The 26,600-nt window shown below is 39.2% G+C and overlaps 2 protein-coding genes across 4 annotated transcripts in view; one reads left to right on the plus strand and one right to left on the minus strand.

The window, feature by feature from the left end:
* The window catches only part of LOC116248648 (uncharacterized), a 51,296-nt gene extending 26,440 nt beyond the window's left edge, over nucleotides 1-24,856 (minus strand). Inside the window, exons 1-2 of one of the 3 annotated variants that reach the window (XM_031622207.2) lie at nucleotides 24,407-24,842; nucleotides 17,072-17,377 (exon numbers count right to left, since the gene is read on the minus strand). In XM_031622207.2, coding sequence (XP_031478067.2) covers nucleotides 17,234-17,377; nucleotides 24,407-24,685 — 423 coding nt within the window. In that variant the 5' untranslated portion in view covers nucleotides 24,686-24,842 and the 3' untranslated portion in view covers nucleotides 17,072-17,233. Of the gene's footprint in view, nucleotides 1-17,071; nucleotides 17,378-24,406 lie in introns of those variants that run through there. The other 2 variants (XM_050076002.1, XM_050076000.1) reach the window with 2 other exon arrangements.
* LOC116249079 (uncharacterized) lies at nucleotides 15,183-15,760 on the plus strand. The gene has a single exon (XM_031622203.2). The coding sequence runs from the start codon at nucleotides 15,311-15,313 to the stop codon at nucleotides 15,731-15,733; it is 423 nt and encodes a 140-aa protein (XP_031478063.1). The 5' UTR covers nucleotides 15,183-15,310; the 3' UTR covers nucleotides 15,734-15,760.
* Nucleotides 24,857-26,600: the final 1,744 nt, after the last annotated feature.

Genomic DNA, 26,600 nt, shown 5'->3' on the forward strand with positions numbered 1-26,600 from the left:
TGGTGCGGGGTAGATCCTTGTGAGCAGCCGTGTAGGTCGTATCCATCATTTTCATGGTGCGTTCTCCAACCAACAAGTGGGTGAAAAGGACCCTGAATGAAGAATGTTTACATCTAGCCATGTTAGAGGTTCAGATCATGCTCACTTAAATAGGTTGGCCAAGTTGTGGAGTTGGATATAATCAAGGTGGCACATGGACTAGTCAATTGTTCTTCTAACATGCACACACTCACCAAACATTAGTGTGAAGTTGCAATGGCTAAGTTGGAGGCCATGTTAGCTATGACATGGACCAATTGCTTCTCCCCAGTGGCAAAGCCAGAATTTTTTGGTTAAGAGGCACTCGAGTCAACATGTGCCAATCAGTAGAATGCACTCAACTAGTCTTTTATTCTACTCAACTAGTCTTTTAGATAATCAAAACAACTACTTTGCTTTTCAATTTGCAACTTAATTTGTACTGCCGGTCTCTTGAAATTGATGACCTAAATGATTCCTCTAGTGCCTATATTTTCCTATATATGCCAAAACTTTTATGTAAAGCAATTTTTTAAATCCAACGTAAGGAATGTCATGTACGTCTGATTTGTTTAGAAAGGATGAGCTTTAGAGTTGCTTCAGTGCAAAAGGATTGTAAAAATTTCTCTGGTAATATGGATAGATTGGCAGCTAAAAGTGCATCGTATTTTATGGGCTCAAAAATTAATCCAGCTATAAGCTTTTCTGTTTGAAGCACAACCTCCCTTAAGCAATTTGGTGCTGCTTGACATTGTTGTCCTGAACTAAACTTAGATGACCAATTCCGAGTAGTACTGCACATGCACAAAAATTTTGGAGATAAATGTTTTATGGTTTCTGTCCCTTTTAAATTTCCGGTTGCTTTTTCCCCCATGACTTAATTATTATGTTTGTAACGTTTTCCTTGATTTATATGGCTGCCATGATTCCAGCGCGACTGGAAGAATTTGTGTATTGATTCATACAAATCCAATCGCAGTCAGGGGCCAACCAACACGATGCTGACAGTTCATTCTGAAAGTTGCTAGATGCTGCCGATAGTGGTTGATGAAAGGAGAGTTTGTCACGTATTTACACTCTCCTCACATGGATGATGGACTTTCCAAACATTACCTTTCTTGTAATGTGTATGCTCTTACAACTTGCTATTCTGTAACCATACAACTCATTGAGTAATCAAAATTTATGGGTAGAGATCCGAACATGGCAGAGAGAAAGAGAGAATAATTCACAAAGGCCATGTGGGGGCAGAAAATAGGTTTGGCAAGTTGACAATTAGATGACAACGAAAGCAACTCATACGCTTCAACGTTATCAGGAGTGGGGAGGAAGATGGATTAGGATAGCAAGCACAAACCATGTTTGCTATAAATTATGCTTAGGAGCTTGCGAATTCTTCACCAAAAAAAATAGTTCACGTATCTGCAGTGAGAGAGAGGCACACAGACAGAGAGACGGAGAGAGAGAATGGTTTCTCAAGTGATTGATTCCATGAGAGAGAGAGCTGAGATCTTTGTTGGAGAGATTGAGTGCCAAAAGAAGGCAATCCAAGTCCTTCATGAGTTCAGTATCCCAGGGGGACTCCTCCCTCTAGACAATATAGTAGAAATTGGTATAGTCCGATCTGAAGGCTTCATATGGCTCCGGCAGAAGAAGAAGAAGGACCATTACTTCGAGCAGATTAGCAGGAGTGTCTCGTTTGCAGCAGAAATCACTGCGTTCATTGAGCCTCGACGGATGAAGAAGGTGACTGGTGTGAAGGCAAAGGAGCTCCTTCTCTGGATTGGGGTCTCGGAAATGTTGGTGGATAACTCAAATTCTGGGAATGTTCAGTTTAAAACACATACTGGGATTTCCCGATCATTTCCTGTTTCGGCTTTTGTATACTAAAAGGACGAGAAAATTGAAAGTAGTCATGAAAATCATGATAACTTTTGGTGCTCATTTTTTTTTTCTTTTCTTATGAATATATTGTATATGGCTTTTCATCATAAAAGGACAAGTGGCTTCTTATTCTAACTCGTTGAGTTTGAGCTGATGATGTCAACCACAGTTGCACCGAAGTCTAAGAAGAAAGTTATTCGCTGTCAGTAATTCTTGAGAAATCCTCAACATTCTATAAGATAAATTCTGTCACCCTGCTTTTGACAAACCAGTTCTGGAATTTATATAAGCTTGATGAAAACAGAACAACACCTTGTCCATCATACAGAACCCCTCCTCCCACCCACGAGAAAAAGTTCTATTCTGAAAAAGCTTACACACATCATATCTGTGGTTTCAAATTTGAGAAGAACAAAGAAATTGTTATGTTTAACAGTTTAACTCACTGTTGACCTTTTGAATTATAACAGAAAATTTGTATATGTGTCTATTACCTGGGTTCGAATTCCATACATTATATGTTTTGCATCTGTGCTTAGATGTTGTGATTAAGGTCCCTTATCTCTGAGTTTTACATTGTCAAAGAGGCAACTGCAGGTAATACTAATCTATCACGTCAGGAGTACCTGCCACGCATGCACGTCACTGCCAGTTTGTGCGAACAGAGATAAACCAGAGAGCGGAAATGTAGAATGACAGAGCAGAAAGAACAGAGGAAGAACCAGAACAAGAGAGATAAATGTGCGATGTTCTTCCTTTGTTCTTATCAGAGCCATGGCTCCTTTAGCACCAGAATGGTCTTCACAGTTTCTTCGTTGTTAGAAAAGATGTGCTGGTGAAAAGATTTTATTACAGGTAAATAATCAAGTTACCGAGTGCGTATGATTCAGCACAGTTTTCTGCGAAGATTACAAAAACAAAGAGACAATCGGCCATCAAAACTTTAGTGTTGTTGGATTTTGTTTAAGCGCAACTACCTGCACTAACATGAACTCATGCATACAGGCAATTTTGTGCTTGAAAATGTGATTTCTTCCAACTTTTGCCCAGCTTCCCACCAAGACAGTAGGAGTTTCGGCATCTATAGAAATTTTCATCTAATAATTTAGTCGTAAATCTAATTCAACTTTAATGTGGATATTTTTTTAATGCAAACGGTTAAGATGAATCAGAATGTCCAGAAGTGAAGCATGAACAATAAAATGAAACTCGCTCGAGATTGAAAGCAACTTTTTGCAGTCAAACCGCTTATATTGTTGTCAATCAGTTCGTAAAATTATTTCTGACGTGACAATCGATGAGCTGCTAGTCATGTCGATTGGACAGATCATTGTGGTTGTTTCAGTTGCCGGCGCTCATCACATGTTCAGTTGTGCACTAGAACTGAGAGCTGAAGAAGTCTTGCTTTGAATCTAGAGAACCACCATTGTGCTTTGTGTAAGATTAATTGGATACTATTTTTCAGCGTCTGTTTAAATCACTTGGAGTTTTCCATTGTTCTTAGCTGAAGATATTTTCCTTATAACCTCGTTTGGTACAACTTCAAATACTTCATGACAGCTACCTAAGCATGCTATAGTCGGAAGATTTGACAAGGTCATGTGCAACACATAGGCTAGCAGGATGATATTGAAAGTTAACAAGAACTGGTTGGCCTTGATACTTTTGATTATTAGGGGAGTCTCACTTCACCAAGGATGACCGTGCGGGCAGCAAAAGCTTGAAAGCAATTGACGTGATGATCACCGTTACTAATTCGGATGTATCCACCATTAATTTTACACGGTTGGGCATGCGTTGTAACCAGGGCCAGGAAGGGATTCGCTTCAAAAAAAAATAACAGAGAGAATCTCAACTACATATGATTGGGTAAATGAGAGGAACAAGCTAAGCTTCGGTGCAGCTTGGCCTGTTCTCTGCAAGCTGATCCAAGCTCAACCTATAAATCAATCAATTAAAGCCAGCCAAGGCTTGTGTGCTTGCAATCAAGCAACTAAGTTTGGAATCAAAGGCATGGTCGAGCAATCTTATGAGTACTTGAAACCGAGTACCGAAAGACTCAGGGGAGGTTGAACTCGATAGAAAAGTCATCTCGAATCCAAATTTCTGAAATTCTCCTCTCTTCCAAGCTCGAGGATTCTCTGAAGACATCTGCTATTCATGTGTCGTTGTTATAATCGAGCTGTCCAAATTCTCTCTCGGAGATTATCTGTCGTGAGCTGTTCATAACAAACTCTATATATTCGGAGTTCTATAATGAAAGGAAAGCGAGCTTTTCCTGGTCTGCCACATGCCTGTGGCATCTGCTTTCATTTTCCTTCGCTCTGTTTTGCTCTGTTTTACTCTGCTTCCTGCGGGGCTTTATTGAGTCAATCCCTGTATAACTCGTGTCGAAAGACTTTTCATTTGGAAACTAGAAACGCAGTTAAATATCAAGAGCTATTCACTTCCACAAGAAGCACTCCAATTAATTGTCTAACTTTATGGTATAAAACCACCACGATGAACAAATTAGTTACTAAAAGGATTAAACAACCTCAATTAAGCAAGCCCTTATCCCTGCCATTTGATGGATTACAGGAAGCTTTTTCACAAGCTGAGTACCAAGTAACGCCAAGACCAGCTCATCTTGTTTTCCCAACCCCAGCTTCAGCTGCATGTTACAACCATGAACGTGATCAATTAATGACTTTGTCATACTTTTGAAAGGTCATCAGCATCTAATCAACTGCCTCAATTGATGCAATAGACCTGGAAGCTAAAAGAGATTGATCTGCAACTTACCCCATTATATTATTTTAGATAGATAAATAGATAGATGAGAGAGAGAAAGAGAGAGAGAGCCGATCAGATGAGAATATATAAAAATTTGGGGACAAGAAGTCCCCCAGTTACAATAACAAACGCAAAATATAAACAAGAAGACGAAATATACAATACAACGCACAATAAAACAAAATAAGAGGGGTGGGGAGAGAGTGGGAAGACGGAGCGGCACAATCACCCAACCATGGACGAAGGACGACGTCGTAGCCGAATGACAAAATGTACATCCCCCTACACATGAGGGGTGGGGAGAGAGTGGGAAGACGGAGCGGCACAATCACCCAACCGCGGATGAAGGACGACGTCGTAGCCGAATGACAAAATGTACATCCCCCTACACATGAGGGGTGGGGAGAGAGTGGGAAGACGGAGCGGCACAATCACCCAACCGCGGATGAAGGACGACGTCGTAGCCGAATGACAAAATGTACATCCCCCTACACATGAGGAGCCACAGACTCCGATAGAGAGAAGGTGCACCTGAAGACTGTTGTTGCTCTCTTTTCAAATGCGCCACCAAGCTGAAATGAGTTACAACCTCTAGACACGACTCCAGGAAACAGTAAGGCGGGAAGAAAGACAAAAGAGGAAAAAAAGACGAATGGATGGTGGGTCTGAAAGACGGAAGGGACACTGGTTAGCTAAACTGATGTTAAGACACTGCAAGTGGTCAAAAGTGTTGATGTGGCCAACAAAAGAAAGCCAAACAAAAGCAGTGACACGAAGAAAAGCACGATGGGACCAAAGGGAATTGAGAGAGAGAAAGAGAGCCGATAAAATGGGAATGTGAGAGAGTAAGTGGGGCTGTCATGGAGATGACTTGTGGTAATGACAATGTCTATTGAAGGATTAACTAAGGCAGGGCCAGGTGCAGCTAGGCATAGGCCATACAATCACTAGATTTATAAAAGCTGCAGTTGCAGTTTGATGATTGTCAGACACTTCCACACACACTCATTCCTAATTGTCCATCTTCTTCGTATGTAATTCCATGGGGAAGGTAACCAGGCAACTTTCCTTCAAGAATTAGCAAACGGGAGTAGTGGATTAACTTTTCCATTGCTCGACACTTGAACACAAGATCCTTAGAAGCCCATGATTCTCTATCTAAGAACGAAGATTAGATCTGCGAAATTTTTCTTCATTTCAACTGAAGATTCTGGACAATCCCCCTTGTTGTGGACATTCACATGGTGAGAACGAGTCAGAATATGCTCTCTCCATCTCTCTCTCGAACTTGGTTATCCATTATAGAATTCCGAGTTTTCTTTACGAAAAAACAGCGGCTAACAGAGACAACAATTTCATTTTCATTTGAAACTCTGTTTTTTTTTAACAGATCGAGCTTCTAGAAGACACGGTTTGAGAGTTTGAGGCAACTTCCGGACGTGCTCCCAACCAGTTTACCTTTTCGTAAGAAGGTCTCTACCCACTCCGAACTGCATGAGAGTGAGACCAAGGGGTCACCTTAATGGGTCAGAAAGAAAATTCTTGAATCAATATGTCTTTGATGTTCAAATTGTACTTACAAGAACCAAAATGCAAAAACAAATACTTTAATGAACAAAAAATTCAGAAATTGGCAAGCAGAAATTCACTAAAAATAATCTGATGGCATGGAGAAAAAGTTCGATGCTTTTAACTACGTCTACATAGTAAACCAAACCAGATCCATTCTTTCCTTAAATATGCAGCAGCATAATAAATTAACTCCTGTTACGCATCAGCATAATAAATTGTGTCCATTTCTCTGTCTCCAATCATTATTAGGTAACAGTGGGCCGGTTGGCCGGGTGCTCGACAGGCTTCCTGGTACCTGGCCAACCCTGGCCAGTGAAACATGGCCTCAAGCCAGCTCTAAAACTTTTCCGGCTGCCGAGTCGGGCATGCAAATATATATATATATATATATAAATAAATATATATATATATATTTATATATATATATATATACACACTTTTCATTATACATATGCACATGTGTTTATATATTAAATTCATATGTTTTAAATAGTTTTTATTATAATCCAGTCGGGCAATTTTTTATTTTTCTTTTGGGACGGTGGGGGAAGGGAAACATCGGTTGGGATGCTGCTAGGGGCTCAATTTTTAATGGTTATCATAATGGTCGCAATAAATTAGATACCAACGTATCCTATTCGTTGGTCGCCCCTACTATTTGATGACAGTAGGCCATTTCAGCGTTGTCTCCTGACATGAATTCCACGTTGAAACTGTTAACTTTCATTACCACGTTAATTACCAGGTCTACACATGTTTAGAGAGGTTAAAATATCTGATTTGCATCGAATATTGGATTGAACTGTTCTGAAAAAATCAGATTAAAAAAGATTCAATATCGAATTAAGAAATCAATTCGCATTTCGGATTTAAGAAATGACATCTCATTGAACTTTGTTCAGATATTCGTAATTCTAACTCCGGTTCAAATCGGGTTTAGTTTTTAAATAAATGTTCTATCTCCAATGCTCTTACATTTTGAAAATGGACCAGATTGAGTTCAAAATTCAAATTCGAGTTGTGACATCAGATTTCAGATTTGGATATAACTTTTTTTGCCCGTTTTAAAATATGTGAACATCTAGAAAAACGAGCATATCTAAAAAAACGAGCATGGTTAATAATAAATCCAGTTCAAATCCAATCAGTTGACACGTTCCAAACGGCCTTGGTAAATATTATATTAATGCTAGATACGTTACATATATCAAAAGTGGAGGATTTGATCTACAAAAAGGAAATAATCAATTCTATGTGTACTGTGTAGAGCTCATGCACAAACCAAAGAGTCTCTCTCTCTCTCTCTTGTGTGTGAAATCGATAGAGCTAGCGCCTGCTTCTTTGTGGATACATACCAACGATGCAAAATGCAAATTTTGATTATTTTTCAGGAATTTCGTAGCAAATTTTATTTTGAACTTCGGCAATGATGGTTGGCAAATAAACTGCATTCACGTAGAGAATGAAACCCCACGACTTTTTCCTCAGACATAAAAGAGAGCCGAGCAAACGGGAAGAAGATGCATTAAACGAAAGAGTTGACGATCAGCCGTCACCAACATATTACAAAATTCTGCCAAAGAAAGAAAACAATGACAGGTCGGAGAGGGAGAAGCGAGAAAAGGAAAGTAGAGAGAAGAAGAGAGGAGTCATCAGCCAAACGCATGCAGCGACCACCGGAAAGCGCACTTATGACATCAAAGGGAGACAATCCTGCATCTTCATAAGGCCAAAAAAGGATGACAAAGTTTCATGAACTTCTTCTCTAGCCATCTTAATTTCCAGTTTACAGAAATGCTGAGATGGGAAATGATCGGGAAATCCCAATTTGCGTCTTAAAGTGGACATCTCCAGAACTTGAGTTATCCACCAGCATTTCAGAGACTCCAATCCAGAGCAGCAGCTCCTTTGCCCTCACTCCACTCACCTTCTTCATCCGGCGTGGCTCGATGAATGCACTGATTTCTGCAGCAAACGAGACACTCCGGCCAATCTGCTCGAAGTAATGGTCCTTCCTCTTCTTCTGCCTGAGCCATATGAACCCCTCAGACCGGACTAATCCGATCTCAGCTATGTTATCAAGAGGGAGAAGTCCCCTTGGGATGCCAAACTCATCAAGCAGTTGGATCGCTCTTTTCTGGCACTCTATCTCACCGACATAAATCTCAGCTCCCCCTCTCATGGAATCAATCGTTTGAGAAGTCATTCTGATCTCTTTCTCTCTTCGTGATTTCTCTGAGTGAAGTAGTATGTGTAGTGACGAACTCTCCTCCTCGTAGCCACATTTATACAGGCATGTTTAGGCTTTGCCTCTCTCTCTCTTCTACTCTTAAGTCAGCGTAGGGCAGATCCTCATTAATTTCATTGTCAGATGAAGTCGGTTCGGAGGTGAATTATTCGCCGTAGGAAAGACGACTTCTTAGAATCGACAGGACTTATGAACGCGGTAAGGATACGTGCAGTGCTTGAATGGGCCGTTTGCATGTCCAATTAAAAGATTGTATTGGATGGCCCATGCTACCTGCACATGGCCTATTCTATTCTTCTGACTGCAGTCAGTCTCCAAATTAATCTTATTTGTTTGACAGTATAGCTGTACAACGAGCAAGGTGACCAGCTCAAACTTGATTCGATTCACATATAGCTCAGCCCGAGCTCGAGCTCAACTTGTTTAAGCTCGTGCCCATTGATGTATGTTTTATGCTTAAAATTTTCACATTTTTATTTAAGCCATTTTAAGTTTTTGAAATTACAAAAATCAGTATTACTGTTAAACGGGCCTAATCGAGCTTAATCAAGGCGAGTTCATTCAACTCAAACTTGACTAGTTTACAAACTCGAGTTATTAGTTAAGATCAAACTTGACTCATTTAACTTACGAGTTGAGCTTAACTGAGCGAGTTCGAGTTGGCTTAACTCATTGAACATTCCTACCTGTACATGAGCTGACTCGAGCTCAAACTAGGCCAGCTTGGCTCGACTGGATTCATATTTTGCTTGACTCAAGCTTGGTCGAGCCTGAGTAGAGCTGTATAAGTTCAGCTCAACCTCGACTCGTAGACCAAGTCCTGGCTCAAGCTCAACTCATTTAAGTTCATTTACCAACTCCCTGTGAGTTTATTCGAATTTAACTGAGTGGAGTTCATGTAACCCAAACTCGATTCGTTTATAGGATCAAGTTTTCAATTAAGCTTGAGCGCGACTCGTCTACCAATGAGTCGAGTTCAAGTTGGCTGGACTCAATATTGTACAGCCTTACTTGACCTGCATATATATATATACCCCGCAGCTCTAACTCTCAATGTCAATAGAAGAGTAACGCCCATAGTAATCGAATAATAGAAGCACTCATTAATACCAAGGGGTGGAGCTAAAGGGGGCCTGCATGGGCCCTGACCCCACTTAATTTTTTTTTTTAAATAATTTACATGTAAATTTTAAAAAAAATTTACATGTCTTATATAAAAATTTTGAAAAATGATATTTCGACCCTTGTTAAAATTTAGAAACTTTAATTCGGCTCCTCTCATGAAAATTTCTAATTATGCCCCTAATTAATACCATCAGTCCGACCAGCTATGCAACATGCCCGAGGTTAGCGAGAGATCAGAGAGAGAGAGAGAGAGAGAATGGTAATTAATTGTAATCATCATGCAGCTAATTACCATATACCAACCTAACCTAGCCTATGCTCCAAATGACTTTGTCAATTAGGTTGCTGCCAATTATAAGAAGCATCCATGAAATTTCAAATTCAATAGAAACCATCGAACACTGATCATCTCTAGAAAACCAAAATTAACTTCATGAATTTGGGTAGGGCGATCATACGTCTCATGTCCTTTTGACATACTTAATTATAACAAATTAGAAGATGCAACCTACGTACCAAATTGTTTTTATAAATCAATTCGTTATTTTGTTCACTAACAATGAAAAGAAGATCGAAAAAAGAAGAAAGACAACTGAAACGATCAAGTTCCATGTTTTCCTTGCAAGTGAACTTCAGCAAATTCTATCTTTTCCTTGAAAAAATTGAAGCTCTTAATTACAACGGCTTTTAAGGCAACACATGCAGGAAAAACAAGTGACACAACTTCCAATGGCCTCAGTGCGCTTTTGAGGCTGGCATTAATTGTGTTGTCTCCGTCCAGCAACAATCTTTAGATTTTTTTTATCAATATCAGTGGAGTCGGACATATTAATTTGGCTGACAAGGACACACCATATATTAGTGAAGCATTTTATATGTAAATGTGTAAAAAATTTGGGGTCAACCAAATTTGTAAATATGAAATTTTGGTGGGCTGTGTGGGCAATTGCCCACACATGTCCACATGTGTCTCTGCCCCTGGTCAGTGATCAAGATCAACATTCATATCATGTTCCTAACTGCCACACTTTGAAAGGTACGTTCATCTAACTCGGTAACTAGCCGGTGAGAAGGACGGCCGCTAACTTTGAATAGTTCGGAGATACATAGTGAATTGACTGTGCCATGTGAAGTTTGCGGCACAGCAATGGCATATGGACTACCATGAAAACAATAAATGATACCTTTCAATTCACTGTATCCGCGGAACTACCACATGCAATCGCTCACACCAGCTCATAAAAGTTGCTGTATTTATATATTATCAAACATAAAAGTACAAGCACAAACAGTTGCCTATAATCAGAACATATTTGCTCTTCACTCGCTTGTCAGTTGTTAGTCACATTACGCCCACACAATCAAATTGGAATTGGAATGAAAATTTCAGTTCTATTTTCTAATGATGTGTTTGATAAAACAAGAACTAAAATTCTGTAATTGGTAAATTAAAACCATTATGATGTGCCCCAAAGAGAGTAAAAAATCTAAATTTCTGGAATCCTAATTCCACCTCCAGTGTAGAATTGCAATTCTGGAATTCTGATTCAAGAATGAATCTATTGCAATTCTGGAATTCTGAATGAATCTACTATAATTCGAGAATCAAAATTCTTTGTTTGATAACATAATTCTCATTTCATACAAATTGAGAATTTTCATTCTACAATTCCACAATTTTGGTCTCATCAAAAGTGATTGGTTTGAAATGGAATGCTGAAAGAAAGCAAACCAGCTTCTTGATGAGTTTGGTATCCCAAAAGTCACGGCCAGGGTCTGAATGAATGGTACAGAACCCTTTGTATTTTCGCATTTCAAGATGCTGATCTTAAAATTTCAAGGGAAGTGTTCCGGGTCCTTTAACAATTATAAGATGCCAGATGGCTCGTTGGTTCAATGTCCTCTCTACATCTAGATAATCTTTGGGATTATTTAGGAGCTGGTAATCAGAGGACGCCAATTAATACTATTTATTATTGTAGACATCAGGCCTGATACATAGTGCTTGGAAGTTTGGTCGATCGTCATTCAAAAGAAAAAGAGGAGGAAAGAAGGAGAAACGACAAGTTGGAGACTATAGATTAGATTTTTGGTGGAGTCGTCTATAGTACTCCAGAAATTACTACAATGTTCTAGATTCAAGTTTGCTTATTACGTCTTCGCTCAACCTTTTGGCTTGTGTTTTCCTTCATAATATCTTTCCAGCTTCAGAAAGTTTATTTTCCGATGAGGTCTAATAACTACAGAGGGAGGAATTGCCAATAAATTCTTATTTAGAAGTTTTAATCTGAATACATCTTCCCGCGTGCAAAGAAAAACTGGGTCTACGTAAGTGTGTAAAATGAATTTCGATCATGCATTAAAAATATCTAAACATATAGCATTATCTTATATGACACACAGCTACTTCTTCAATCATTATTTATTTTATTGAACGAACGCCGATACAGGGAAAGACCGGGAAATCCCAGTATGTGTCTTAAACTGGATATTCCCAGAATTGCAGTTATCCACCAACATCTCCGAGACCCCAATCCAGAGAAGAAGCTCCTTTGCCTTCACACCAGTCACCTTCTTCATCCGACGAGGCTCGACGAATGCCGTGACCTCTGCAGCAAATGAAACACTCCGACCAATTTGCTCAAAGTAATGGTCCTTCTTCTTCTTCTGCCGGAGCCATATGAAGCCTTCAGATGGGACTAACCCAATCTCTACTATGTTCTCCAAAGGGAGGAGTCCTCTTGGAATATTGAATTCATCAAGGAGCTGGATGGCTCTCTTTTGACACTCTATCTCACCTATACAGATTTCAGCTCTCTCTCTCATTGAATCAATCACTTGAGAAACCATCTCTGATCTCTCTGCTAGCTCTCTCTCTCTGTTTCTTTTTGTACGTTGGTGAACTAGTAGATGGATGATGAAACCGTCTTCCAGTGTGCCATATTTATATGCCTCTCTCTCTCTCTTAGCAGACAGGTTGGTGTCTGATAGATCCTTGTAAGCGGCCATGCAGGCTGGATCCATCTCTTTCATGGCAGTGGATGAAAAGGACCCTGAATGAAGAGGTTCAGTTTTCTCACTTAAATAGGTCGGCCAAGTTGTGGAGTTGGATATAAGGTGGCACATGGACTAGTCAATTGTTCTTCACCAAACATCAAAGTCATGTTGCAATAGCTAAAGAGGCATGTTAGGTAAGGCCCGACTTCGACTACTTCCTTCTTCTCCTTTCTGTCTCTATTATGAAACTAAACTCTGAAAACAGTTCCGCGCAGATTTAGATAAGTCATCTAATTCAAGTAGGTTTTCACTAAAACAGCTAGTTATGTATAGGCTGCTTGCTTTTCTTAGACATATGGCAACTGAAAACCTATTGTTCACTTGATCTGAATGAGTTTTTTTTGTTTGGATAATTATTAATTAACCAGCTTTTCGGGGATCTGATAAACTTGACGGCAGGAAGTAGAGTTCTGTTCTGTAAAAAACTCATGTCCACGCATGGCTTCAGATTTGAAAAGAATAAAACTATAAGTCTATTGAGTACTGTGTATGTATACACAGCTTTCTGTTTTTCTTTTCCCCTCTAATGTTTGATCTTAGCTGAAGATTTTTGCTGGTATTGTACAACCTTTAGTACTTCATGGTTGCTACACTGAATATGGTGCAGTTGGAAGATTTGACAAGGCCATGTGCAGCATATACAATGTAGGCCTTATAAGATGATAACAAAAGTTAACAAAATACTTTGTTTTTATGGGAATCAGACTTCACCATGCATCTAACAAAGGATTGAAAGTGATTGAGGTGGTGATCGAAACATCAACCATCTCGATGTAAGATATGAGAGAGTGAATGAGGTCATACAGATGAATTGACATGATAGATACACCGCCACGAGATAATTAACCACAGGTAGGCATGGGCACCTACTGCAACTCTGTAAAATGTAGCAGAGACCAAGTGCATATGGAAGAATTAACTAGGCCATGTGCAGCTAGTTAGGCATGGACCACACAGTCACAATATTTGTAAAGCATTACACTTGCAGATTGATGGTTGTCAAAGACACTTTCACGCATGCATTCTAGGTTACGTACGGAGAAGGTAACCTGCCCACATAAAAACCATGAAAGCAATCGGTATGTATATTTCAAGTAACTTTTTATTGAACAAAAATCTACCATATGGCAGCTTAGAGAGAGAGAGAGAGAGAGAGAGAGAGAGAGAGAGAGAGAGAGAGAGATGGATGTAGCTACAGCTGCTGTAAATGGCGTGGAGGTCGACCTCTAGTTCCATCCGTAGCCACAAGCCACAAATTTCGTTCCTGGGTGTTTATCGGAGAGGTTTTCTCAGGTAGTTTTCAGCTAAGTTGTTTTTCTCAGGAAAATGATTTGAAGAACTTGGAGTTTTTTTAAAAAATAAAACATCAAAATGTTAGGTAATACTACAGGAAATGAAAAAACTAATCAGTATTTTATTGCATTTAAGAGGCCACGATAAATGCCTAAAACAAGAGGAAATAAAGCAATCAAATAAAAGTTTGAAGGCCAATTGTTTGTCCCTTTTTTGTGGTTTTCCATGCACTGCTACAACTGTGCTGGATTAGACGCTTGGTTGCTTGAGTGTTTAGCTGTAATATAATTTCCAGTAGTACATGTATCTTTTTTAACAATGGAGAAGCTAGGTAGCATTGACGTGCATGCACCTGCAGTTGCCTCTTTCACAGCCTAAAACTTTGAGGTGAAGGCCCATTAAATCCCAATATCTAAGTACAGATGCAAATTAAAACTGATCTCCTCTTTTATGCCAAGAGTTATAAAATTGACTCAAGTGTCTGATTTCTAAAAGACTATAAAGCTACACATATACACATAAAAATATGTTTACAGATCAAACCTTAACAGTGAGTTAAACAAACAATTTCTTTGTGCTTCTCAAATTTGAACCTGTGGATGGGATTTGTACAAGGTTTTTCAGAATAGACAGTTTTTTCAGACTGGAACTTTTTCTTTCAGGTGGACAACGGCTCGTTAAATTCCTAGAAAGCCTGTTTGACACTCCAAGCAAAAACTAGGATGCATGAAGTGAAGAACTGGTTCTCAATTGCCATCCAAACAGGCAAAACCTAGTTTTTACATTTCCAGAAACCTTGTTAGAAAACGAATTAAGCATATACATAACTGAGTTCAGTGAAAAGACAGTTTGAAGATGGACTACAAGGTTTCCAGAGTTTGGTTTAGAGAGAGAGACAGAGAGAGAGAGGCAACAGGGCCATGTGTTAACTTACATGGTTGCCTATTCAGCCATTACAACTTGACAGTGATTGGTGAGTGAATGGATGTTAGAAGAACAATTGGCTAGTCCATGTGCCATCTTATGTCCAACTCCACAATTTGGCCAACCTATTCAATTGAGCGAGCTGAACCTCTAACATGCTTATATCTGAAGATTCATCACTTGTGGTCCCTTTCAGCTGCTTTTTTTGGACGATGCAGCACTAAATTGTTATATACAACTCACATGGCTGCTTACAAAGATCTACGGAGCCCAACTTGTCTGCTAAGAGAGAGAGAGAGACGCATATAAATATGGCACACTGGGAGACAGTTTCATCATCCATCTATTAGTTCACCAACGCACAAAAAACGAACAGAGAGAGCTTCAGCTAGCAGAGAGAGGCAAATAGTGAGAATGGTTTCTCAAGTGTTCGAATCAATGAGAAAGAGGGCAGAAATCTGTGTAGGTGAGATAGAGTGTCAAAAGAGAGCCATCCAGCTCCTTGATGAGTTCAATATCCCCAGAGGACTCCTCCCTCTCGACAACATAGTCGAGATCGGGTTAGTCAGATCTGAGGGCTTCATATGGATCCGACAGAAGAAGAAGAAGGACCATTATTTTGAGCAAATTGGTCGGAGTGTTTCTTTTGCTGCAGAAGTCACGGCATTCATTGAGCCTCGACGGATGAAGAAGGTGACTGGAGTGAAGGCAAAGGAGCTCCTTCTCTGGATTGGGGTTGCTGAGATGTTGGTGGATAACTCCAATTGCGGGAATGTCCAGTTTAAGACACACACTGGGATTTCCCGATCCTTCCCTGTATCAGCATTTTTGCTATAAATAAATAATTGTCGAATACTTCAATTACAGATAGAGGTCAACTGGTGATCATGTAATGCATTTTGGTCAATTCATTTTCTTTTACATGCTTATACGCATCAAGCCTTTCTCTGCCGAAAGATTTCGAATTCAATCTTCAAATCAACAACTTATTTCCTCTTCAGAAAAAAGAGAAAAAAAATACATTTCTAGTGGAAAAAAAAAGACATTTCTAGCAGGAAAGAGATTATAAACGGCAAGACAAGCAAAAAGCCAATGAGCAGAATAGCCTTATTGTGCGCCTCTTTAAGCAAATATCTGACAGAATCTATGAAATGAAAGTACTATGTAAAGAGAGAAAATAACAGAGATAAAGAGAGAGATGCTCTGTTCACCTATGTATCATTAGAGGAGTAAGGAAGGTCACCTTCAAGAGAGACTGCACAGAGCTAGAAGAATCATGCTTGTCGCCAGAGTTTTTGAGTTGCATACAAAAAAAAAGGAAAATATGTGTTGTGTGTGAAAGTGTTAGAATTGGGTTTCTGGTTTAACTTCAGCCCCAAATCTGCGGTGCATCATCTCCCACTCTCGTCTTGGCACTCTGTTCCGTCACTGTCTGTCTACTAACGAATCAAGTTATGTACATTATGTACATAATGTGTTCTCAGTAGGGATCAAGTAGAAGTTAGAACATTCTAGAATGCAGTATAGCTATAATTTGTCATTCTTTCATCTCAGCCATTCATCTGTAACAAATTTTCTTATACAAGCAGCGAAATTCAACAGCCAGGGCTTCTCGTTTTGGCCTTGCCTAATTGCTCTGTTACGTTTCATTCTTAGCAGCTGATCTTGCTCGGGATATAAGCTCAACCTTGCGATGAATAAGTTAGAATTCCTCTTAGTTTTATTCGATTAATTGGAAGCCGCAACTTCAAATCGTTGGCGATGTGAGACTCTTTAATAATATTCAAAGCATCAAGCCCAAGAAAACCATGTTAACTTTCATTGTCATCTCTTTATAGTATGCTGAACATGGCCGTGTCAAATCTTCCAATGCCATCATGCCTAAAGTAGCAACTATGAAGTATTAATGGTTGTACAAAACCAGGGTATAAGGAAAAAACCTAACCTGGTAAAAGGATTAGAGAGGGAAAAAACAATTGATTGAAAAAAAACGTTGAACCAATCTTATAAAATTTTGAGAATTCCTCAATAATTAACAGCAAATAGTTTTCTTTCTAGACTTTGGTGCAATGGTAGTATCATCAACTCAAACTCAATCGGAATCGGAATATGAACCGTCTTCATGTCTTATGACGAAGAGCTAGACACACATTCATAAGAACAGAGAAAAAGGTATGAATGCAAAAGGGCATCATGTTTTTCTTGACTACTTAAATTTCATTTTTTTTCTCGTCTTTTCAGTTTACAAAAGCTGAAACAGAAAATGATCGGGAAATCCTAGTATGTGCTTTAAACTGGGTATTCCCGAATTTGAGTTGTCCAATGCCCATCATCTTTTCAGTTTACAAAAGCTGAAACAGGAAATGATCGGGAAATGCCAGTATGTGTTTTAAACTGGATATTCCCGGATTTTGAGTTGTCCACCAACATCTCAGAGACCCCAATCCAGAGAAGGAGCTCCTTTGCCTTCACACCAGTCACCTTCTTCATCCGTCGAGGCTCAATGAACGCAGTGATTTCTGCTGCAAACGAGACACTCCTGCTAATCTGCTCGAAGTAATGGTCCTTCTTCTTCCTCTGCCGGAGCCATATGAAGCCTTCAGATCGGACTATACCAATTTCTACTATATTGTCTAGAGGGAGGAGTCCCCCTGGGATACTGAACTCATGAAGGACTTGGATTGCCTTCTTTTGGCACTCAATCTCTCCAACAAAGATCTCAGCTCTCTCTCTCATGGAATCAATCACTTGAGAAACCATTCTTTCTGTCTCTCTGTTCCTCTTTCTCTCACTCTCTCCAGATAAGTGAACTAACTCTTTGATTTGGTGAAGAAATTGGGAGCTCCTAAGCCTATTTATAGCAACCATGGTCTGCCTTCTACCCATATCTCTCTCACTCTCTTCCCCTGGTCAGGTTGAAGTGTATCAGTTGCTTTCATTGACATTCAACTAACAAGATGCCAAAGCAATTTTCTTGCTGCTGCACATGGCCCATCTCAATTGCTCTGCGTACTCACTTTCTCTTCCGAACGCCGCCAGTCAAGTTGCCATGTTCGAATATCTCTACCCATTAATTTTGATTACCCAGTGAGATGCATGGGTGCAAGGTAGCAGGTTGTAGATTACACGAATTAAAGGTCATGCACTGTTTTGAATCCCACGTGAGAAGAGGATAGCACTGTGACATGATAATCTCTCTCCCCTTATCAACCACCATCTTCGGCATGCAGTAGCTTTCAGAACAAACTTTCAGCATCGTGTTGGTTGGCCCGTGACTGCGATTCAATTTGTAGGAATTAATGCACAAATTCTTGCAGTCGCGCTGAAATGATGGCGGCCATTAATACAATAACAACTGTTACAGACATAAAAATTAAGCCATTTTGAAGGGAAGAGCAACAGGAAATTAAGAGACAAAATCCATGCACGAAGCTGCTTAAGGGACGTTGTGTTTCTTACAAGAAATTGTGTACATTTTTTTAGCTCAAAAAATCTGATGCATTTTCAGCTGTTGATAATAACCAGAAAAATTTTAACATCCATGCGGCACTTAAGCAACTCAAAAAGCTGCAAACCCAATAGATGACATTTGTTATGTTTGGATTGAAAACTTGTTCTAACTAAAAATTTTGACTACACTCACACACACACACACACACACACATATTAATATATATATATACTCGTTATTAGTTTAAGCGGGATGATGGGGAGTGTTTGTGTATTATATATATTATATATTACGTTTTTATGACTTAGCTTTCTAAAAATGATACTAAGTTTTTATGACTTAGCTTTCTAAAAGTGATACTAAGTTCTTTACAAATTTCAGCAATTAGCATGAGCCTTTTGGTCATACTCATACAGTGTATGACCCATGACACCTTCACAATTTTTCTGAAAGCAACCTGCGATGCACGGCCATTTTCAGAAATGTATTAATTCCTTGGAAATCAGAAGGAGATAGGTTATCATGTTATCAGCCTAATATATAGTCGGCTCTTAGTCTTTGCATTCATAATTAATGTGGTTTCATTTCTAAATTGTTATTTGATTGAACCCTTTCTTAGTCAGGTGAAATGTACCAATCACTTTCAAGGTATACAGACATGGGTCTCTGATAATTTGCGTTTGCCAAATTAGTTGATGAAGATATTAAGGCCACAATATTGTTCAGTAAAGACGATGCTTAAGAGTCCTGAATGCATGAATTGTCTTCCAACTTAAACAATCGCAGTCGATGCTACCCATGTTAGCTACCCACATGGCTTAGTCAATTCTTTTGCCTGCATTGAACAAGTAATTGCATTTAGTGAGGCGGTCCAGCCTAACTTCAATTGGCTTAAAGCAATTGCGCTTATAAGTAAGGTACTGGTCCATGCATGACAATTACAACTCTCTCTCTCTCTCTCTCTCTCTCCTCTCTCTCTCTCTCTCTCTCTCTCTCTCTCTCTCCCCCAACAAAGTCTGTAGTTGTGATCAAGCTGCAGCAGGTCAATTTAATTAGCCGAATGAAGTAAGGCAGTGGAGCTTCCCAAGTTTGCGATTCCCAGGTAGTCGGGTGGATGTTGATTATCCATCACCAGATAGGCAATTAAGATAACGACGCCCAGTTGAAATATTAATTGCATCCAACTGACTGGCACATGTTGCGCTTGCCCTTGTCAATTCTTGGCCACACCATAGATGACGCACCCATGCATCAAATTAACTTCAAGCTAAATTAAATGAGAACGTTGCAAGGAATTGAACCACCCAAAATAAATGGTGGAAGCTTTTCGATGTTCAAAGATGACTGCAAGCAGCAAGACATCTTATTTTTCGGCCGTGGAGCTTCCCGAATTTGCGACTCCCAGGTACTTGGGAGGATGTTGAATTGTTGATTATCCATGAGCAGATGCTTAACTATGGAGGATAAAACTTTGATTACGATATTAATTGCATCCAACTGATCAGCGCACGCTGCACCGGCCCTTGTTAATTCTTGGCCACACCATGCATGGAAATAGTAACTTGCAATGTCAAATCCTGCAAATTAATGTGAATTGAATGACTTTTCTGCTGTGGGGAAATTAATGACTTTGTTGGAAATTAATGACTTTTCTACAATTCTTGGCCACACCAAGTACTTGCAATATCATAATGCAAATTCAACGTACGACAATCATACATTTTCAGAATCCGATTCTGCAGTGATTAATGTGAACGTCAACCCCCTGTGCTAGCTACTAAAATAAGGTGGGTTGCTCGAGAAGTTTGAGCGTTTTTTGCCGCGCCGGCGACGGTCGTGTGTTTGACCTTTGTGGATATCACAGGAAAAAAATATGTACATTAATCAGAAACCATGTGAATATCATTTCTGCCTTTGACTTTTTAGATGTACAAAGTCGAGCAAATGATATCTTGGTAACCAGTTTTGATCCTATTAAAAAACAAGTTACTCACATGGTCTTTTTTATGTAGCAAGAACACCCAAAAGAGTAACTATCAAAATTTTGGGATGAGAAAATGATATTCACATGGTTTTGATTAAAATATATGTGTATGAAGAAGAAAGGTCAAACTCTATAAGATTTGGAGGTGGCCTGCACATGATTGGAGTTGATCTCTTAGTGCTTGCTTTATGCAGAAACTGCACATAAAATAAAAGCGTTTCAGATAAAGTGTGACATCTCATTCTTGTACATGCTGGAGCATCTTAGAAACTTTCAGATGTTCAAACTTCAAAGATCATTGTAAGAAGAAAGACATCATAGTTTGAGGTGGTTCTATTTTCTTCTATTAATTCATTATCGTTTTTCGAATATTTGGACATAGCCAAATGCTTGCTTGTATGTCAAAGTAATTTTTGTTACATGTATGTATGTTTGTACATATGTATGTAGAGGAAGAGGATAAAGTTATGTATAATTAGCATGCATGCATGCATGGGCGTCAAACAAAAGAAGATTACGAGAACTAAGTAGAGTCAGAAAAATTGACTAGGCCATGTGCAGATAGCATGGGTCATCATCTCGTGCAATCGTTGCAAGTTGGCCAACCTATTCAAGCACCACATGTACCTCTGCATCACATGCACGCATGTTCATGATCTTTCACGTTCATTCTAAATGGTTTTCCTTTTTTGGCGGAGAAACCTGTCAATATCTGATAGCAATCGGTACACTTGATCTGGTTTGATACTCATTTTCTGGGAACCGACTTTTTCAGGAATCATATTTCCAGGTAGTTTCTTATATGAGTGTGTTAAAGGATATGATAAAAAAAATCTTAGAACAGTAAACTTTCCTCCATCAGCTTATTATTTATTAATTTGATGAGTTCCTGTTTACCAATTTCAGAAATATTAGTACATGTAAACTTTTTCTTGTTCTTGCAAGTGCAATTTGGACATCAAAGGTAGATTGATTTGAAATTTAACTTTTACGGCCCGTTAGGATGGCGCCAGCTTGGTCAGACTCAGTGTGGGATATCTTGTTTCTAGATGCCCTCTTGCCATCAAAAATAGGTGGAAAACAAGTTGCTGTAGGCATTAATGGCGACCACAGCCACTCGTATGTCTTCCCTTGTGCATGATTTTCGTTTCAAGTTCTTCATGAAGCATAACATGCTTTAGATAACCATGCATATCCTATATCGCGAGAGAGAGCATATTATGTCTAATTCTTACCATATGAATGTCCAAATACAGAGAATGTGCCATAATAAAGCCAAATCACGCAGAATCTTCTCTCTGCTAAGACAGAAACATCAGTTTGATTAACTCAATAAGTATCAATCCACTCTTTCCATTGCCAATTGTTGAAGGAAAATCGCCTGGTTATCTCCCCATACAAATACGAGGAAGATTGACCAGGAATTAAGAATTCAGTGCGTGTGAAAGTGTCGTTGACAAATTCCAATCATCAAACTGCAGATGCAGTGTTTAAAAATCTTGTGATTGTATGGTGCATCCCTAGTTGCACATGGCCTAGTTAATTATTCCATCAGTGCGGCACTTTACAGAGTTGCAGTAGGTCTCGATGCCTATAAATAATTAGTGCCAGTATCATTTTGTCAACTCATCTACATGGCTTCCTCATTTTCTCTCTCTTTCCTACTCTCTCCTATTTATTTAAAATAAATATAACGAGGTAGGCAATGCCAAACAAGTTACTCATCAATCTGAGGCAGCTCCCTGGTCCAGGGAACCGCATTCAAGTTTATGGTGCTCAGGTAGTTGAGTAGATGCTGATCACCTTTCGAAATTAGAATAAAGTCATTAATTCATCTCATTCAAGTTGCAACATGCAGTTAAAGCTGAGGCTCAGAAACAAACCGAGCCGATCACGGCTTTTCTTGTACTCTTAAAACGCTTGTTGTAATTCATTAAATGGCGGGTACTAGGTCTGCTTCAGCTTGTTTTAGTAACTAAAACATTCATAACAGAGTTTTGAAACCAGAAAGTTAGACAATTAATTGGATTACTGCTTCATGTGCAAGTTAATGGGTTAGAGGTTCATCAGTGCTTCTGGCTTGCAAGTGATAGTCTTTCACATAAGTCATCTAGAGATTGATTCATTAAGTTTTGTGAGAAGCAGAGAAGAACAGAGTAAAACAGGGCAACGGCAAAAGAAAGCAGGTGCAACAGACGTGAGGTAGAGCAGAAAAAGTGAAAAACTCACATTCTTTTCATTATAGAATTCTGGATATATAAAGTTAATTTGGAAAATAACAGCTTATTGCAGAGAATGAGCGAGGGAGAATTTTGACCGCTCATGATAACCAACTTATGTTCTTGTTACTACAAGTGAATAGTAGATGTCTCCAGAAGACTCTCGAGCTTGGATTAGAGGAGATTTGCATAATCTTCTCTAGATATTCTCTTTAAAACTGAATTTGAGACTGTAATATGAAATTTGAACTCGAGATGGCTTACCAAGCTTAATCTCGTCTTAATCTTTAATTCCACAGTTTGAAGTGTTTACAGATATCTCAGCATGCTTTAACTTGATTCAATAAGCTTGCCGTAACATGATCTTGTCAAATCTTCCAACAACATCAACATGCTTAGTATAGCTGTCATGACGTACGTGCAGCTGTACAAAACCAAGCCATAAGGCAAAAACTGTGATCGAAACTGACACTGAAAACTAGTATTCAATTAATCTTACACACGCAGAGTGCTTGTTGTCTAGATTCAAAGCAAGACCTTTTCAGCTCTCATTTTCAATTGCCAAACTGACCATGTGTTCAGCGCTGGTAACTGAAGTAACCACATTGATCTGTTCAATCAACATGACTAGCAGCTCATAGATTGTCACGTTAGAATAATTTTCCAAACAGATCGATAAAAATAAGTAGTTTGCAAAAAAAGATGCTTCAATCTTGATGGAGCAAGTTACATTTTATTCAAGCATCACTCTTGGATTTTGGTTTACCATAACTGTTTTCACAAAAAAGTATCCACAAGAAAAGGCAGCCATTCTTGTATTGGTTAAAGAACAGCATTTTTGGTGGTTTTGCTGCCAGCCAATTGATGAAGAATGGACCGGATGCAACGCACAGTTTTGGTCAATCAACTTCTTGAAATTCAGATTACTATACCGTGGCTCATATGGATGTATCTTACAATCTAAGGACAAGAAAATTAGGAGAGTGAAGCTTGATCCATCCACGCACCTATTAAATGACATTCTGATCATAAATCTCAAAATTTTAGTTGTCTTTTTTCTTTTAAGCGCAATTTTGACTTCAAAATAATCTGGTTTAAGCATTAATTTTCAGGTCTCAAAAAGAACTTTGTAAAAGAGCTCAAACATTTGATTTTAGATTTTTTGTGCAATCACTTTGAAGTTTATCCTTCCATCAATTTAAAAATGTGATTATGCATGCGATAGTCGATTGGAGGGTCGCAGCACTGATGTTAACCTTCATTATTATCTCATGACCTTGGAGAAATCTTCCAACGGCATCTTGCGTAGATAGTCAGCAACCGTGAGGTACTAAAGGTTGTAGAAAACTAACAGAATATATATATATATATATATATATATATATATATATATATAAGGCAAAAATTTACATCTAAGAATAAAGGTAGAGGGGAAAAACCAATTGATTGAAGGAAAGGTTAAAACTATGTCGAACTAATGCTATTAAATTTTGAGAATTTTTCAAGAATTAACAGCGAATTGCGTACTTCTGTTAGACTTCGGTGCAATGGTGCTACTATCATCAGCTCAAACTCAATGAACTAGAATATGAAGCTTCTTTTCCATTATGATGAAAAGCCACATATTTAGACAAGAAGAAAAAAATATGAATATTACAAAAGCTTCAATTTTTTTTCCATTATGATGAAGCTTCAATTTTTTTTCTCATTTTTTAGTTTACAAAAGCTGAAACAGGAAATGATCGGGAAATCCCAGTATGTGTTTTAAATTGGATGTTCCCGGAATTAGAGTTATCCACCAACATCTCCGAGACCCCAATCCAGAGAAGAAGCTCCTTTGCCTTCACTCCGGTCACCTTCTTCATCCGTCGAGGCTCAATGAATGCCGTGACTTCTGCAGCAAATGAAACACTCCGCCCGATTTGCTCAAAGTAATGGTCCTTCTTCTTCTTCTGCCGAAGCCATATGAAGCCCTCAGATTGGACTAACCCGATCTCGACTATGTTGTCGAGAGGGAAGAGTCCTCTGGGGATATTGAACTCGTCAAGCAGCTGGATAGCTCTCTTTTGGCACTCTGTTTCTCCTACATAAATTTCAGCTTTTTCTCTCACCGAATCGATCACTTGGGAAACCATTTTCTCTGCCTCCCTGTTTCACTCTCTCTCTTTCTCACCCTCTCCAAATAAGTGAACTAATTCTTTGATTTGGTGAAGAAATTGGGAGCTTCTAAGCATATTTATAGCAACCATGGTCTGCCTTCTATCCTGATCTCTCTCACTCTCTCCCCTTGGTCACATTGAACATGTATCAGTTGCTTTCATTGTCATCCAACTATGGGACTCGACAAAGCTACTCTCCCTCTCTTCCGGCGGCCGCCAGGCAAGTTTCCATGTTCGAAGAAGGCAGTATCCTTCAGAACAAACTTTCAGCATCGTGTTGGTTGGCCATGACTGTGGTTCAATTTGTAAGAATTAATGCGCAAACTCTTACAGTCGCGCTGGAATCATGGCAGCCATATAAAACAACAACAACGGTTACCAACATAAAAATCAAGCCATTTTGTGGGAGAAAGCAGTAGCAAATTAAGAAACAAAAGCCCTGCACGAAAATGCTTAAGGGCACTTGTTAAGATTATTACTAGTTATTAGATTAAGCTGGGTGATCAGGAGTGCCTGTGTACTAAATATATTACGTTTTTATGACTTAGCTTTCTAAAAATGATATTAAGTTCTTTATGAATTTCAGCAATTGGCATAGGCTTTTTGGTCATACAGTACATGACCCATGACACCTTCACAATTTTTCTGAAAGCAACATGCGATGCCACTTTCGTGAAATGTATTAATTCCTTAGAAATCAGGAGAGAGGTTATCATGTTATCAGCGTAATATATAGTAGGCTCTTTGCATTCATAATTTATGCTGAGTGCATGAATTGTTTACCAAATTAAACTATCGCAAATAGATGATACCCATGTTAGCTACCCACATGGCTTAGTAAATTCTTTGCCTGTATTGATCAAGTAATTGCATTTAGTGAGGCATTCCAGGCTAACTTCAATTGGCTTAAAGCAATTGCGCCTATAAGGTACTGGTCCATGCATGACAATCTCTCTCTCTCTCTCAGTGTGTGTGTGTGTTGTTAGGAGGTTTGCCTAGAAAGTTTAGAATAAACAGCTGTAATATAGTTGTCTACAGCTGTATCCCATTGACAATGGGTCTCATACATGTATATACATCTGAGTTACACTGTATATATATATATGATAAATAAGAATACGGGATTTTAATCCCTCGCATAACATTGGCCCTTTCTCCCTGTTTCTCTGTTACCTTACGTCTCCAGTCGGTCCTTCTCTCTCAACTACGATCTTCCCCAACTTCAAGATGGTATCAGAGCCAGTAGGCTGAAACTCAAGGACAGGCGTGAACACCTACAGCTGATCAAGCTACAGGTCCTCCATGTCGAGGTTTCTGTAGACGTCGACGGATTCCCAAAGTTTAGGGAAAGTTTAGGGTTTTTTTGTTCCTGCACAAAAAGAGGAAGGAACCGACAGGCTAGGGCTCGGCTTTCTGGTCTCAGCTTCCCAACTGGTGCGGTGAGCGTGGATTCTGCAGATCAAGGGATTCTCAGCAGCGATGGCAGAATCAGAAAACCAAAACCCCCAAATCTCTACTGTAAAAGCAGTCATGAAGGAATCAGATCCGGCTCTCAAGATCACCACAGCACCTCTCAACGGTGGAAACTATGTGGTTTGGGCGAAATCAGCAAGCTTATACCTCTGTGGAAAGTCAAGAATAGGCTATATCAATGGCAAGATTACAGCTCCTGAGAAAGATGATCTGAGTTATGAAGAATGGGAAGCTAACGATCGAGTTGTAATGTCTTGGTTGCTAAATTCAATGGAGCCCACCATCGCCGAGAGCTTCCTATTCTTGGATTCGGCCAAAGAGATCTGGGACACCTTAGCGGAGATCTATGGTGAAGGCCAAAACCTGGCCAGGGTCTATCTTCTGCAACAGGATATCGCACGAGTCACCAAAGGAGAGA

This window comes from Nymphaea colorata, chromosome 2 (genome assembly GCF_008831285.2).
Source record: "Nymphaea colorata isolate Beijing-Zhang1983 chromosome 2, ASM883128v2, whole genome shotgun sequence".
NCBI classification, from domain to species: Eukaryota; Viridiplantae; Streptophyta; class Magnoliopsida; order Nymphaeales; family Nymphaeaceae; genus Nymphaea; species Nymphaea colorata.